This window comes from Bos grunniens, chromosome 20 (assembly GCF_055505025.1).
Source record: "Bos grunniens cultivar Pamir isolate PY7600 chromosome 20, Bosgru_T2T1.0, whole genome shotgun sequence".
In the NCBI taxonomy this organism is placed as follows: domain Eukaryota; kingdom Metazoa; phylum Chordata; class Mammalia; order Artiodactyla; family Bovidae; genus Bos; species Bos grunniens.
Genome location: NC_141184.1, coordinates 27,912,158 through 27,927,556, shown reverse-complemented (window position 1 = coordinate 27,927,556; position 15,399 = coordinate 27,912,158). Strand labels below are relative to the sequence as shown.

The 15,399-nt window shown below is 37.1% G+C and overlaps 1 protein-coding gene across 48 annotated transcripts in view; it reads left to right on the top strand.

Moving 5' to 3' along the window:
• Positions 1–958: 958 nt before the first annotated feature.
• LOC147350176 (uncharacterized) overlaps positions 959–15,399 on the top strand; it is a 97,076-nt gene continuing 82,635 nt past the window's right edge. For 11 of the 48 annotated variants that reach the window (XR_015149215.1, XR_015149218.1, XR_015149200.1 and 8 more), the window contains exons 1-2: positions 3,978–4,275; positions 8,298–8,416. Coding sequence is in view for 5 of the 48 variants with exons in the window: in XM_086362526.1 (XP_086218652.1) it covers positions 1,215–1,227; positions 1,318–1,418 (114 nt within the window). In the remaining 43 variants the exon portion in view is untranslated. Of the gene's footprint in view, positions 1,228–1,317; positions 1,419–2,224; positions 2,911–3,901; positions 4,276–8,297; positions 8,417–15,399 lie in introns of those variants that run through there. The other 37 variants (XR_015149206.1, XR_015149223.1, XR_015149204.1 and 34 more) reach the window with 16 other exon arrangements.

Here is a 15,399-nt window from a genome sequence, read left to right as displayed (position 1 = left end):
CACAGACCAAATTGATGTTTTCTGGAGTATCATAAATCTTTATTAGTGCCATTCTTATAACTTCTATTTAAATCTTGACCCAGCATGAAAATTAGGGATTACAGGAATATTTTATATAAAGCTAATTTTAATATGGAGGCATGTAAAAATAAAATTATTTTCTTATATGCATATAAGAAAATAAAAGATGACTCAGTCAGATTCTTTCCCTCTACCTATTGAGAGAGTTTGTCCCAATTATAAAACATAGTGCTTTTTATTATAGCTATGTTTTTGACTGTATTCAAATAGAAAAACTCTAAAACTCTAATTGCATAAATCAATAAGCATAACATGAATTCTAAAAATCAGGATCAAAGAATAAGTTGCATTGTGCATATTGTTAATTCATGTAGCTCATTTCATTATAATGTATGCCTGACTATAATACTGAACTTACAACCCTTTATTATTAACGTTTTAAAAATAAAATCCAAATATCTACAGCATGCCAGTTGGGTGTCTGAATTGTATATGCTTGATCATTCTGATACACAGCGTTTGTCATCTTACTTTAGTGTGCAAAAAAATGCTGAGAGCAGCTTATTCCACATTCCTTGCCATGGGTACAGACAAATGATGACTAGCTGTGAACCTAAAAACTGTATTTAACAGTCTATTAGAACAGGCCAAACATTGAGAGTGAAAAAACTTATTGATAAAATTTCTAACTCATGCTGTGTTGGGGAATAGATGACGGAGAGAAGGGACTCCAGGCAATCAGCACACACCAGGGAAAACATACACAATGAATGTCTTTGCACCCTTTGTCACCTCCTGTTTACTTTACATTTGCCATTGGTTTTAATGAAGAGGAGCTGAGTTCCAAGAAATCTCTGCAGGGTTCTTCAACTTGTCTCTGCTCTGAGCTTCGGCATCCAACACATCTGCTTGAACCTGTCAGCTGTGATAAGTATACATTTTGAGTCTTAAGAGTCTGCAACTTGAGAACTGCTGCTGCTGCTAAGTCGCTTCAGTTGGGTCCGACTCTGTGCAACCCCATAGATGGCAGCCCATTAGGCTCCTCTGTCCCTGGGACTCTCCAGGCAAGAACACTGGAGTGGGTTGCCATTTCCTTTTCCAATGCATGAAAGTAAAAAGTGAAAGTGAACTCGCTCAGTCGTGTCTGACTCTTCAGGACCCTGTGGACTGCAGCCTACCAGGCTCCTCAGCCCATGGATTTTCCAGGCAAGAGTACTGGAGTGGGGTGCCGAGTACAGGCAGCACCAAAGTAAAGATCCTACACGGCTTTAATACATTTTTCAAATTTCTTTTTAGGTAAATTTGTTCCTGGGATGAGTGTATGTAAAGTCTTAAGAAAAGCCTTAAACATCTGCTTGAGACAGTGGTTTCAAAGACAACAGATATGGCGATCCAAGGTGAGTCATTCAGTTTCCTTGAGTCAGAGATGAGGAATATCAATGATATTATACTTTAATTCAACCAAATATATTATCTGAGTTATTTTTTCATAGGAAATATCTATTCATTAATTTATTATGTTGCTTTTTATGTAGTTTCTTTTGGCTTTCATTTTATGGTCTCCACTCAGTTCCAAAGTTACTTAGGTCAACACCATTTTCTCCCAAACTTAGTAAGCGAAATTGTTCATGTGAAAGAAAGTGAAAGTACCAGTCACTCAGTCGTGTCCAACTCTTTGCAGCCCCATGGACTGTAGCCCACCAGGCTCCTCTGTCCATGGGATTCTCCAGACAAGAATACTGGAGTGGGTTGCCGTTCCCTTCTCCATGGGAAATTCCCAATCCAGCGATCGAACCTGGGTCTCCCGCATTGAAGGCAGATTCTTTACCATCTGAGCCACCAGGGAAGCCCATTGTTTCATATAGTACTTGTAATACAATTAGATATTTTGTCACATTCTTTGTTCTATTGGGGTATTCTCCTGAATATCTAAATTATTTTTTAAAATTACATATATTTAAGGTTCACTTTTTGTGCTTAAGGGCTTCCCTGGAGGCTCAGGTGGTAAAGAATCTCCCTACAATGCAGGAGATCTGGGTTCCATTCCTTGGTCAGGAAGATCCTCTGGAGAAGGGAATGGCAACCCACTCCAGTAGGTTGGATAATTCCATGGACAGAAGAGTCTGGTGAGCTACAGTTCATGGGGTTGCAAAGAGTTGGATATGACTAAGTGATTAATATTTTTTTGTGCTGTAAATTTGAGTTTTCACAGATACACAGTATCAAGTATCCACAACTATGGTATCATAGTGGTGATACAGTATACTGCTGCTGCTGCTGCTAAGTCGCTTCAGTCGTGTCCAACTCTGTGCGACCCCGTCCCTGGGATTCTCCAGGCAAGAACACTGGAGTGGTTGCCATTTCCTTCTCCAATACATAAAAGTGAAAAGTGAAAGTGAAGTCACTCAGTCGTGCCCAACCCTTATCGACCCCATGGACTGCAGCCTACCAGGCTCCTCTGTCCATGGGATTTTCCAGGCAAGAGTCTTGGAGTGGGGTGCCATTGCCTTCTCTGGTACAGTGTACTACAGTATCATATAAGATAGTTTCACTACCCTGAACAATCCTCTGTACTTCATCTCTATACTTCATCGTTTAATACATTTTGGTCCCCAAATACCTGGCAACCACTGACTTTTTAAATCATCTCTACAGTTTTGCCTTTTCCAGAATGTCATACAGTTTTCCATCATGTATCCTATTAAGACTGGCTTCTTTCACTTATCAATATGCATTTGTAATTTACCCATATCTTTTCATGTTTGGTACCTCATTTATTTTTTGTGGAATAACATCTCTTGTTGAGATATACCACATTGTTTACCTATACCTATTAATGGAGATCTCGGTTGCTTCTGATTTTTAACAATTATGAATAAAGCTGCTATAAGCATTTGCATGAAGGTGTTTTTTAGGCTTTTTTCTTTATCTTTGATTGTCTATAGTTTGAAAATGAAGTGCCTACATGTGATTTTTTGATGTCTATTCTGCTGGATGTTCTCTGAGCTTCCTGGATCTGTGATCCAGTGACTGATGTGAATTTGGGGGAAATTCTCAGTTGTTATTGTTTCAAATATGTCTTCTGCTACTTTCTTTCTTCTCCTTCTGGTATTCTTATACGTGGATGTTACACCTTTTGTAGTTGTGCCACAGACCTTTGATATGAGACATGCTTTCTTCTGTCCTGTGTAGGCTATTGATTATCCCATTGAAGGAATTCTTCCCATCTCTGTTGCAGTGTTTTGGATTTCTAGTATTTTTGTTTGTTTGTTTTGTTTTGTTTTCCTTAGGATTTCCGTCTCACTGCCCACATTCTCCATCTGTTTTTGGATACTGTCTAATCTATCCATTAGTACTCTTAGCATATTAAATATAGCTCTTTTGTAATTCTGGTGTGATTATTCCCAGTCCTTGCTATGTGTGGCTCCTTCTATCTCTTGTATTTCCTTTACCTTTTAGTATGCCTTGTAATTTTTCTCGACAGCCAGATTTGAACAAAGAACTGCTATAAATAGGTCATCAGTAATGTGGTGGTAAGATGTGGGGCGAGGGGAAGTGCTCTATAATTCTGTACTGTGCTGTGCTAAATCGCTTCAATCATGTTCAACTCTGTGCGACCCAGTAGACTGCAGCCTGCCAGGGTCCTCCGTCCATGGGATTTTCCAGGCAAGAATATTGGAGTGGGTTGCCATTTCCTTCTCCAGGGGATCTTCCCAACCCAGAGATCCCACCTGTAATTAGCTCTCAGTTGTATAGTGGGACAGTGCCTCTGGATTGTGAACTTCACCTATCTTTCCAATGAAGATGGCTGGAGTGGGCTAGAGTTGTATATTTCCCCTTTCCTATGTGGAAGGCTACAGCTGATTAGAGTTGGGTATTTCCCTTCTCCCAGGTGAGCTAGGCTCTGCTAATACCCCAGCCAATTAGACTCTGGTTAACTAATTTCTCCTGTGGGCAGACTTTATTAAGAAGAATAAGAGCATGCTCTGACGCACTTCAAAATGGTTCCTCTTCTCCTGTTGCTGCTGAAAGCACAGGGGGATCTTTCTCTAGTACTTAAAGTGAGAAACTGCATGAGCTCCTGGAAGTAAAACTCACTAACCTGTGGGAGCTCCCCCACCATGACTGGGTTCCCCTGGAGTTTTTAAATGTCAGAATTGTCCACACTGAGCCTCCAGCAATTCGTCAGTTCCAGTTTGGTGTTTCCTACTGCAGCTGGTTCTCTTGCCAGTTTCTGTGCATAAGACAGCTCAGGTGAGTCGTGACTCCCAGTGTGTATCTATCTGACTCTTCAGTCTTGGAGATAGCAGTTTGAACTGTGTCCTCCCCGCTCTTATGAATTCAAGAAGAGTTGTTGATTTTCCAGTCTGTTCAGAGTTTTATTTGTTGTTAGGACAGAGTGGTAACTTCTAAGCTTCTTTCATGTACAGCAAAAACCTGAGATCTATAGGGATTTTGTGAATATGTTTTCAGATAAGTTAAGCAAATACCTAAGAGCACAAGAGCTGGGTTGTATGGTAAGAGTATTTTTATCTCTGTAAGAATTTTCTGTCTTTCAAAATGGCTTAATCGTTTTGCATACTCACTGTCAGTGAATGAGAGTTCTGTTGCTCTGCACCCACGTCAGCAATTGGTATTGTTAACATTTTTGATTTAAGTCTTTCTAATGGTTGTGTAGTGATGTGGCTTTCTTTCATTTGCAGTTCCCTAATGACATATAATTTTTGGTATATTCATGTTTATTTGCTATCTGCTTGTCTTCTTTGGTGAGATATCTAGATACTTTGAGCACTAAGTATTTTTTACTGTTGAGTTTTAAAATGTTTTTCTGTATTTTGCATATAGGACCTTTATCAGATGTGTGTTTTCTGGATACTTTATCTCAATCCATGGCTTGTCTTTCTATTCCCTTAAAACTTTCCTTCACAGCTTATAAATTTTTATTTAAAAAAAATCCAATTAACCAGGTTTTTCTTTTGTGGAAGTACTTTTGATACTGTGTCTAAAAATGAATCACCAAATTTGAGGTCACGTGAATTGTTCCTTTACTTGTTAGTGGTACATTTCAGCATCTTATTGTTTGCAAACTTTAAGCACCACAACTAAGTAAAAGCTCTAAAATTTGGAGATTTTTAGCTTCCTAATTATCTAATCTTTAACTATTGACTTTTTCAATCTGAACATGATGAAAAGATAGCATAAAGAGCTTTCTAACAAAAGAGTTCTATGTTTTTAAACACACTTAAGTTGTTTATAAATTTTCTCTTCAAAGGCTTAATTATTTGAAGTGAGGGAGCAAAAAGAAAATTCATATTGCTATGTGGAAGCTTTTCTTTTTGGTGTTTTATTTTCACATTAGTAAATTTCACTTCAGTAAATTTTTAAAACCACTTTTTCTCTACTTTTATTGAGAACTAATTGACATATTACTGTGTAAGTTAATCATTGTGAAATGATTATCACAATGGGTTCAGCTGACATCCAGCATATCATATATCTGGAATGAAAATAAATAAAAGGAAAAAGAAAAATTCTCATTATGATAAGAACTCTTAGGATTTACTGTCAATAACTTTCCTATACATCATACAGCAGTGTTGCTGCTGCTAAGTCACTTCAGTCGTGTCCGACTCTGTGCGACCCCATAGACGCCAGCCCACCAGGCTCCCCCGTCCCTGGGATTCTCCAGGCAAGAACACTGGAGTGGGTTGCCATTTTCTTCTCCAGTGCATGAAAGTGAAAAGTGAAAGTGAAGTCGCTCAGTCGTGTCAGACTCTTAGGGACCCCATGGACTGCAGCCCACAAGGCTCCCCCATCCATGGGATTTTCCAGGCAAGAGTACTAGAGTGGGGTGCCATTGCCTTCTCCACAGCAGTGTTAACTGCTGTTAACTCTTTAACACATATATTTCTGTTAATTGAAAGAAAGTTGAACAAATTCCTGGATAGAAGGTACTGACACAACTTGGAATGCATGTGTCTTTTGCATTGCTTCTCATTTTCAAAGTGATTTAACATGAGAAACTTTATACCTTTTAGTTTTGATGTTTTTTTTTATATGTTATAGGTATATAGACATAATAAGTTTTGATAAAAATTGAAGAATAAAATAAACCAGTTTATTCAGTACCCTCGAAACTGCAAAGTAGAAAATAGTAAGCATGATCACAAAAGGAAAGCATATAGGAGGAAAACATAGGCTTTTATAAATTGTCCTAGAATCATCTTCCTTTATATGATAAATTTAATGACTTTAAACTCATGTAATCTGTATGTATTTGATCAACTTTTTCCAGTGATTATTAGAACAATCTCATAAATGATTTATGATTAAAATTTACTAATCTGGACAGGAAAATCTCTTCATATAATAAGAAAGTTCCTTGTGAAATATTCTATTTATATTAAGAGGAACAATTATGGAAAAGTCATACCATGTAGTGACCTGGCACAATAACAGTGCCAGACAGAGGTTTCTGGGTCAGAGCACTTTCAAAGCCAGCAAGGGATTGGGGTTTTGAATGGTCCACAATTTATCTTATAGCTAGGGCGGTTTCTTGGGGTATGCAAGGAAAGCTGGCTTCTAAATGACAAGAAAATATGCCTGTTGAGGCTATATTTAAAGTAATTGCATGTGTAAGAATTTTTCACTCCAGTAGGCTCCTGAGCTAACAGTTCTGGACTGCTCTGAAGGAGTAAAAACATAGGGGGCCACAATAAGGGGAAATCTTTGGCTCATTTGTGTTTAACACCTGTAAAATCATTTCTGTTCATCAATATACAAAAACAAAAAAATCATACATATTGCTTAAGTTGCTTGGTCTCTATAGCATGACATGTATTTTCAAACATGCACACACACACACACATGCACAAACCATAAAACTACTAAATATCTGAAAAAAGCTTTCTATTAACACACACTCTATCGAGTTTTGCTTAGGGGATTTCTTTCTTGTGCTCTTAGAGTTTAGGCAATTGTATTAGTCATCTAGGGATGTCACAGAATGCCACAGAGTGGATGACTTAAATGACAGTTTATTTTCTGCCAGTCCTGGAGGCTAGAAATCCAGGTGTTGTTGGAAGGTTTGGTCTCTCCCCGGGCTCTCTTTCCTTGGTTTCCTGCCTTCTGTGTCTTCATATGACTTTTTATCTGGTTTCTCTTCTCATAAGAACACTGGTCTTACTGGGTTAGGGCCCCATCCTTACAACCTCATTTAATCTTAATTACCTCCACAAAGCCCCTGGTTCCAAATGCAGGCACATTGAGTATTAGGAAGTCCATTTGTGAATTTTGGAGAAACATAATTCTGCCTATAAGTGCACTTTACCTCTGGATTGTTATTTTGTATGATACAAATATTATACACATATATATTTAGATATAGAACCAATAATATGTACGCTTTGTGATTTGACTTTTAATTGCATGTGTATTATGTACCATATTTTTACTTGAACAAAAATTGCAGGTTCATTTGGCTTATGAAATTAAATTCATTTATAACCACAGTTTCACTTAGCACTTCAGTAAGAACAGAAAATTAACTTTCCTAGATGTATAAAACCAAAAAGGAAACAAATTTTTAGTTCCTAAAAGAGCTTTGTACATGATTTTGTACTTCACATTTCATTCAGTTTATACCAACAGACATTAATATATCTATTAAATACTCTTTTCTTGTGAAGATATTCACAACTACAAAATGGAGAAGCCATTCTTAAGAGCATATTCTTAGGAGGTAGTCTTAAGAGTGCAACATAATTATTAAGACTATACTTTATTGAGATTAACCAATTCCATTAAAACATCATTTTAAATGAACAAATTGAAAGCCTCCTTGAATAAATGAGAAGAAATGACTATAAGTTACTAAAATTTGAGCTCTATGAAAGCAGTATTTTACTGCTCTGGTTTTGTTCATCTATACAAATAGAAGCAAATCTGGTAGCATTACATTGAAAAATGATTATACATTAAGTTAACACTTCCCCACAAATATTGATAATTTTCAACACTGTATCTTCATGTCAGGCACTTTTCTAGGGATTAGGAATAGATCTCTTACTAAAACAAACTCCCTGCCCTCTTAGAACTTCATTCTAGTGAATAGACAAGAAATAGTCAAACACTTCCTTTAATTTGGGTTTCCCCTTTAGGACTAGCCAGTGACCTTAATAGAATTTTTCAAGTATTCAAAGTATAAAAATATATCTATAATCTCTGAACCGTGAAGTGTACATATAATAATTGTACTTGTACTTGCTGTATTTCAGGGCTCTATCAAGCCTACCTACTCTATATGACCAAGATAATCAGCAAATACACTTCAGTTGTTTCTAAATGTGTTATTGGTGAACAGAGGATGAAAATGAAAGAAATCATTTTAAAAATGGTAAAGTAGATTCTTGCTCTGTTTGATTCGATTTTTTGCTACTTACTGTGGTATGAGACAATGTTTTCTATCTTCATAAAACTCAGGTGTTTCCTGTGTGAGATGAGGGAAATAATTACATTAAAGAATAGCTCTATTATAGAAAATATGTACATTACATTTAGCATGGTACATGACATGTAAGATTTATTGAAATTCATGGTAGCTTTTGCTAAAATGCAGATGTGCTGAGGGCAAAAATATGAGATTTTTCCATTTGTAGCACATCTCTTAGCTATCACATCATTGATTAATTTTTTTGAAATCAAATATGTCATTCTATAAGGGAAATTTCTCATGACTACTTTTATGATAGTAATCATCCTAGAAAACTGAAAAGCATCTTAACTGTAATATATTCAGGGAAAAAATGAGAATATTTTGATGTATTGTTTGTGAGGGGTTTTGGTAATTTCAATTTCCTTCTTGATACATCTGTATTCTCCTTGTGTCAGTTTTGGTAAAATGTGTCTTTCAAGCATTAGTCCATTTCTTTTAAATTGTCAAGTTTATGATCATAAAGTTTTGCATAATACTCTATTCTTAAATGATAATCCTGCTTTCATTTCTGGTATTACATCTTCTCTTTATTTTTTCTTAGCCTAGCAAAGGTTTATCAATTATATTAATCTTTTCAAAGACCCATCTTTTATTTTCATTAATTTTCTCATTATCTCTATTGATATTTCTGTTCCTTATTTTAAAATTCATCAATATCTGCTTGAAGTTTGTTACTCCTTCTTTCTTTTGATTTATACTGTTCTTCTTTCTTAGTATCCTAGGGTAAAAGCTTATATTTTTGGTTTTAATCTTTCTTTTTCTATAAAATATGCATTCAGTGCTACAAATTTACCACTACTTTGCTTTCACTGCACTCCACAAATTTTGAAAGTTTTATTTTCTTTTTCATTAAGTTCAAATTATTTTTAATATCTCTTGACATTTCTTTTTTGACCCATGTTTTATTTACAAGTGTGTTGTTTAATCTCCAAATAATCTGGGATTCTCTAGGGACTTCTAGGGGCTTCCCTGATAGCTCAGTTGGTAAAGAATCCACCTGCAATGCAGGAGGCCCCAGTTCAATTCCTGAATCAGGAAGATCCACTGGAGAAGGGCTAGGCTACCCACTCCAGTATTCTTGGCTTTCCCTTGTGGCTCAGCTGGTAAAGAATCCACCTGCAATACGGGAGACCTGGGTTTGATCTCTGGGTTGGGAAGACCCCTTGGAGAAGGGAAAGGCTACCAACTCCAGTATTCCAGCGTGGAGAATTCCATGGACTGTTTCGTCCATGGGATTCTGTTTTTGATATCTAGTTTAGTTCCATTGTGTACTGAGAGCATACTTCGGATGATTTCAATTCTTTTAACTTGTTTTATGTCCTTGAAAGTGATGTGCCTTGGTGAATGTCCCTGTGAGTTTGAAAGGAATAAACAGTTGACTCTTGAATAAAATGGGTTTGAACTGGGCAGGTCCATTTGGCTTGTTTTTAAGAAGCAGAGTCAGCTCTTCCTATTCCTGCGTTTCCCATTTGTGGATTTAATCAACTTGGATTGAAGTTTTTATTCATTGTACATTTCCATTTTATATGAGGGACTTGAGTGTCAGCAGATGTTTGTATATGTGAGGGCTCCTGGGACCAGTTCCCCTCAGATACCCAAGGATGGACTGCATTCTTCTGCTGTTAGATAAGCATTTGTAAATGTCAATTAGATCAGGTTGATTGGTAGTTCAGTTCAGCTGTATCCTCACTGATTTTCTGAAAGCAGAATCTGTCAATTATTGATAGAGATCTGTTGAAGCCTTCAACTATATTAAAACTTGTTTATTTGATCTTTCTATTCTGTTTGTGCCTCATTTATTTTGGTACTTTGCTGTTATGCACATATACATTAAGGACTGTTGTTTTAGAAAACTGACCTCTTTATTATTATGTAATGTTCCTCTCTATCCCTGATAATTTTTCTTGTCTAAAGTCTGTTTTGCCTGAAATTGATATATCTAACTCCTGCTTTCGTTTCACTAGTGTTAGTGTGGTATATTTTTCTCCATAATTTTACTTATAATATGTTTTTTTCTATTTTAAATGGCTTTCTTGCAGACAACATATAGTTGTCGTTTTTTTTTTTTAAGTCGTTGTTTTATCTCCTCTGTCATTTCCTATTTCTTCCTTAGTTGCATTGAATCTATTCACATTTAAAGTGATTATGTATATAGTTGGATTAATCTCTCCCCTTTTTGTTCTGTTTTTATCCTTGTGCTTCTTAACTTTTAAAATCTGTCACCCTTTTTCTGCCTTATCTGGTTTCATTGAGCATTTTATATGATTCTGTCTTCTCTCTCTTTTTAACAAATCAATTACACTTTTTAAAATTATTTTAGTGATTTCCTAAGGATGGCAACACATATTTACAACTAAGTCCATTTTCAAAAAGGTCTGTATTTTTTTTTATGAGCAGTGCAAGTTCCTTATAACAGAATATTGAGAATTCAGCCCTTCTCACATTGTTGTCACTCATTTCACTTACTAATAAGCTATAATCACCCAATATATTGTTGCTGTTGTCAATTTGAACATTATATATTAAATCAAGTATGAAAAAGAAAAATAAAAGGTTTTACTTTACCTGTATGTATTCCCTCTTAAATGACTTTCATTTCTTTATGTAGATCTCAGTTTCTGACCTGCATCATTTTATTTCTCTAAACTTTAAACACTTTTTAAAGTTTTAAAAAGGCAGATCTACTGGTGAAAAATTCCTCAATTTTATTCATTTGAGAATATCTTGACTTCCCCTTTATATTTGAACAATTTTCCTTAATAAAGAATTCTAGGTTGGTGATTCCTTTATTTCAACATTTTAAATATTTCACTTTACTGTTTTTGCTGTATTGTCAATGACAAGAAGTCTGCTATGAATCTTCTACCTTTTCTTCATAGATAAGGTGTTCTTCTGTGTGCATGCTTCAAGATCTTTTGTTTTGTTTTCTGTAGTTTGAATGTGACATGCCTAGGTGAAACTTCTTTTTTTGTTATTTATCCTTTGCAGTCCTCTGGGTCCTTGATCTGTGGTTTGGTGTCTGTCATGATTTTTGAAAAATTCTTAGCTGCTTTCACCTCAAAAATTGCTTCTGCTCTTTTTTTCCTTCTCTTTATGGGTTCCTGGTACCTCTGTATTACACCTGTTGTCATTGTACAAACAGTTCTTAGATATCTTGTTCAGTCCTTTTTCATATTATTTTTTTATCCATGTATTTCAGTTTGGAAAGTTTATATTAACATATCTTCAAGCTCAGTGATTCTTTCCTTAGCTATACCCAGTCTACTGATGAACTCATGAAAGGCAGTCTTTCTTCTTCAGTGATTTTGATTTCTAGCGTTTCTTTTTAAGTTTCCATATCTCTATTTACATCTGTTGTTGAATACAGTGCACTTTTTAAATTATAGCTCTGCATGTATCAAGCAGAGTTATTTTAAATTTTCTCATCTGGTAACTTCAGAATGTCTGCCAGTTCTGAGTTTGGTTCTGTTCCTGGTTTGTCTCTTCAAACTATGGTTTTCATTGTCTTCTACTATTTCTTGTAATTCTTGTTTCATGTCAGACTTACCATATTGGGAAAAGTTGCTGAGGTAAATAGGCTTTTAGTGTGAAGTTTTATGTTTATATAGCTGGGAGTTCAGAGAAGGCAATGGCACCCCACTCCAGTACTCTGGTGGGCTGCAGTCCATGGGATCACTAAGAGTCAGGCACAACTGTGCATTTCACTTTCACTTTTCACTTTCATGCATTGGAGAAGGAAATGGCAACCCACTCCAGTGTTCTTGCCTGGAAAATCCCAGGGACGGGGGAGCCTGGTGGGCTGCCGTCTATGGGGTCGCACAGAGTTGGACGTGACTAAAGCAACTTAGCAGCAGCAACAGCAGGAGCTGGGAGTTAGCCCATTTTTATTGTGTGATGCAACTGTAGCAGTCTTGTTTCCTCTGGTGCCCATTTTATATTTTTGTTCCCAGTATTGTTTTTTGATTTCTATTAATTAGGTTTTCTAGAAAAAAGAACCGATAGGGAAGATAGTTAAGTAAAGAAAGAGAGACAGAATGGAAGAAAATAGACAGAGTGTGTTGGCAGAGCAGAAAGGAGAAAAGAGGGAGAGAGATGTTTAAGGAGTTCATTTCAGAGATTTTTCTTTCTTTTAAGCAATTGACTCATGCAGTTGTGGGGACTAACAAGTCCAGAATTTGCAGGGCAGGCCAGCAGACTGGAAATTCCAGCAAAAATCTCTGTCGTAGTCTTGAGTCTGGAGACTGGAGATTCAGGAAGAATGTCTAAATTGCAGTATGGAGACAGAATCCCAGGATCCCTTCTTTGGAAACATCAGTCTTAGCATCTTAGCTCTTAAACCTTTTGAATAGTTAATTATATGAAGCCCGCTATCATTATGGGGAGTGAGGTGATTTGCTTTATTCAAAATCTGTTTATTTAAATGTTGTTTTTCAGTCACCCAGTAGTGTCCGACTCTTTGCAACTGTAACACACCAGGCCTCTCTGTCCCTCATCATCTCCCAAAGTTTTCCTAGGTTCATGTTCATGACATCAGTGATCCCTTCCAGCCGTCTCATCCTCTGACACCCTCTTCTCCTTCTGCCATCAATCTTTCCCAGCATCTGGGTCTTTTCCAATGAGTCAGCTGTTCACATCAGTTGACCAAAATACAGGAGCTTCCAATACTGGAGCATCAGTCCTTCCAATGAGTATTCAGGGTTGATTTCCCTTAAGATGGACTGGTTTGATCTCCTTGCTGTCCAAGGGACTCTCAGGAGTCTTCTCCAGCACTGTCTAGGTTTGTCATAGCTTACATGCCAAGAAGCAATCATCTTCTGATTTTTATGGCTGCAGTCACCAGCCACAGTGATTTTAGAGCCCAAGAAAGGAAATCTGTCACTATCTTTTCCCCTCCTATTTGCCATGAAATAATGGGGCTGGATGCCATGATCTTAGTTTTTTGTCTTTTTTTTTTTTTTTTAATATTTAGTTTTAAGCTAGCTCTTTCACTCTCCTCCTTCACCCTCATCAAGAAGCTCTTTAGTTCCTCTTCACTTTCTGCTATTAGAGTTGTGTCATCTGCATATCTGAGGTTGTTGATGTTTCTTGCATCTATCTTGATTCCAGCTTGGAACTCATCCAGCCTGACGTTTCTACTCTCTTCTTTCACATTTTTTTTTAAATTTTATTTTATTTTTTAACTTTACAATATTGTATTGGTTTTGCCGAATATAAAAATGAATCCACCACAGGTATACATGTGTTCCCCATCCTGAACCCTCCTCCCTCCTCCCTCCCCATACCATCCCTCTGGGTCGTCCCAGTGCACCAGCCCCAAGCATCCAGTATCATGCATCGAACCTGGACTGGCAACTCGTTTCATATATGATATTATACATGTTTCAATGCCATTCTCCCAAATCATCCCACCGTCTTCCTCTCCCATAGAGTCCAAAAGACTGTTCTATACATCAGTGTCTCTTTTGCTGCCTCATATACAGGGTTATCATCATCTTTATGAATTCCATATATATGCATTAGTATACTGTATTGGTGTTTTTCTTTCTGGCTTACTTCACTCTGTATAATAGGCTCCAGTTTCATCCACCTCGTTAGAACTGATTCAAATGTATTCTTTTTAATGGCTGAGTAATACTCCATTGTGTATATGTACCATAGCTTTCTTATCCATCCATCTGCTGATGGACATCTAGGTTGCTTCCATGTCCTGGCTATTATAAACAGTGCTGCGATGAACATTGGGGTACATGTGTCTCTTTCAATTCTGGTTTCCTCAGTGTGTATGCCCAGCAGTAGGATTGCTGGATCATAAGGCAGTTCTATTTCCAGTTTTTTAAGGAATCTCCACACTGTTCTCCATAGTGGCTGTACTAGTTTGTATTCTCACCAACAGTGTAAGAGGGTTCCCTTTTCTCCACACCCTCTCCAGCATTTATTGCTTGTAGACTTTTGGATCGCAGCCATTCTGACTGGCGTGAAATGGTACCTCATATGCTCAGCATATAGATTAAACAAACAGGGTGACAGCAAACAGCCCTGTCATACTGCTTTCTCAATCTTAAACCATTCACTTGTACCATACAGGGTTCTAACTGTTGCTTCTTGACATGCATACAGGTTTCTCAGGAGACAGGTAAGATGGTCTGGTATTCCCATCTCTTTAAGAACTTTCCACAGTTTATTATGATCCATACAGTCAAAGGCTTTAGTGTAGTCAATGAAACAGAAGTAGATGTTTTTTCTGGAATTTTCTTGCTTTCTCTATGATCCAGCAATTATTGGCAATTTGATTTCTGGTTCCTATGCCTTTTCTAAAATCAGCTTGGACATCTGGAAGTTCTTGGTTCACATAATGCTGAAGCCTAGCATGCAAGATTTTAAGCATGACCTTACTAGCATGGGAGATGAGTACAACTGGCTGGTGGTTAGCACCTTCTTTAGTACTACCCTTCTTGGGAATTGGTATGAGGATTAACCTTTTCCAGTCCTGTAGCCACTGCTGGGTCTTCCAGATTTGCTGACATATTGGATGCACCATCTTGATGGCATCGTCCTTTAGGGTTTTGAATAGCTCTACTGGAATTCCATCGCATCCCCTAGCTTTAGTAACAGCAGCTCTTTCTAAGGTCCACTTGACTTCACACTCCAGAATATCTGACTCTGGTTTACCGACCACTCCATCGTGGTAATACAGTTCAATAAGATCTTTTTTGCACGATTCTCCCATGTATTCTTAACATCTCTTCTTGATCTCTTCAGAGTCTACTAGGTCTCTACCATTTGTGTCCTTCGTTGTGGCCATCTTTGGGCGAATTGTTCCCTTGACATTTCCAATTTTCCTGAAGATATCTCTAGTCCTTCCCCTCTGTTTTGTTCTGGTTTTA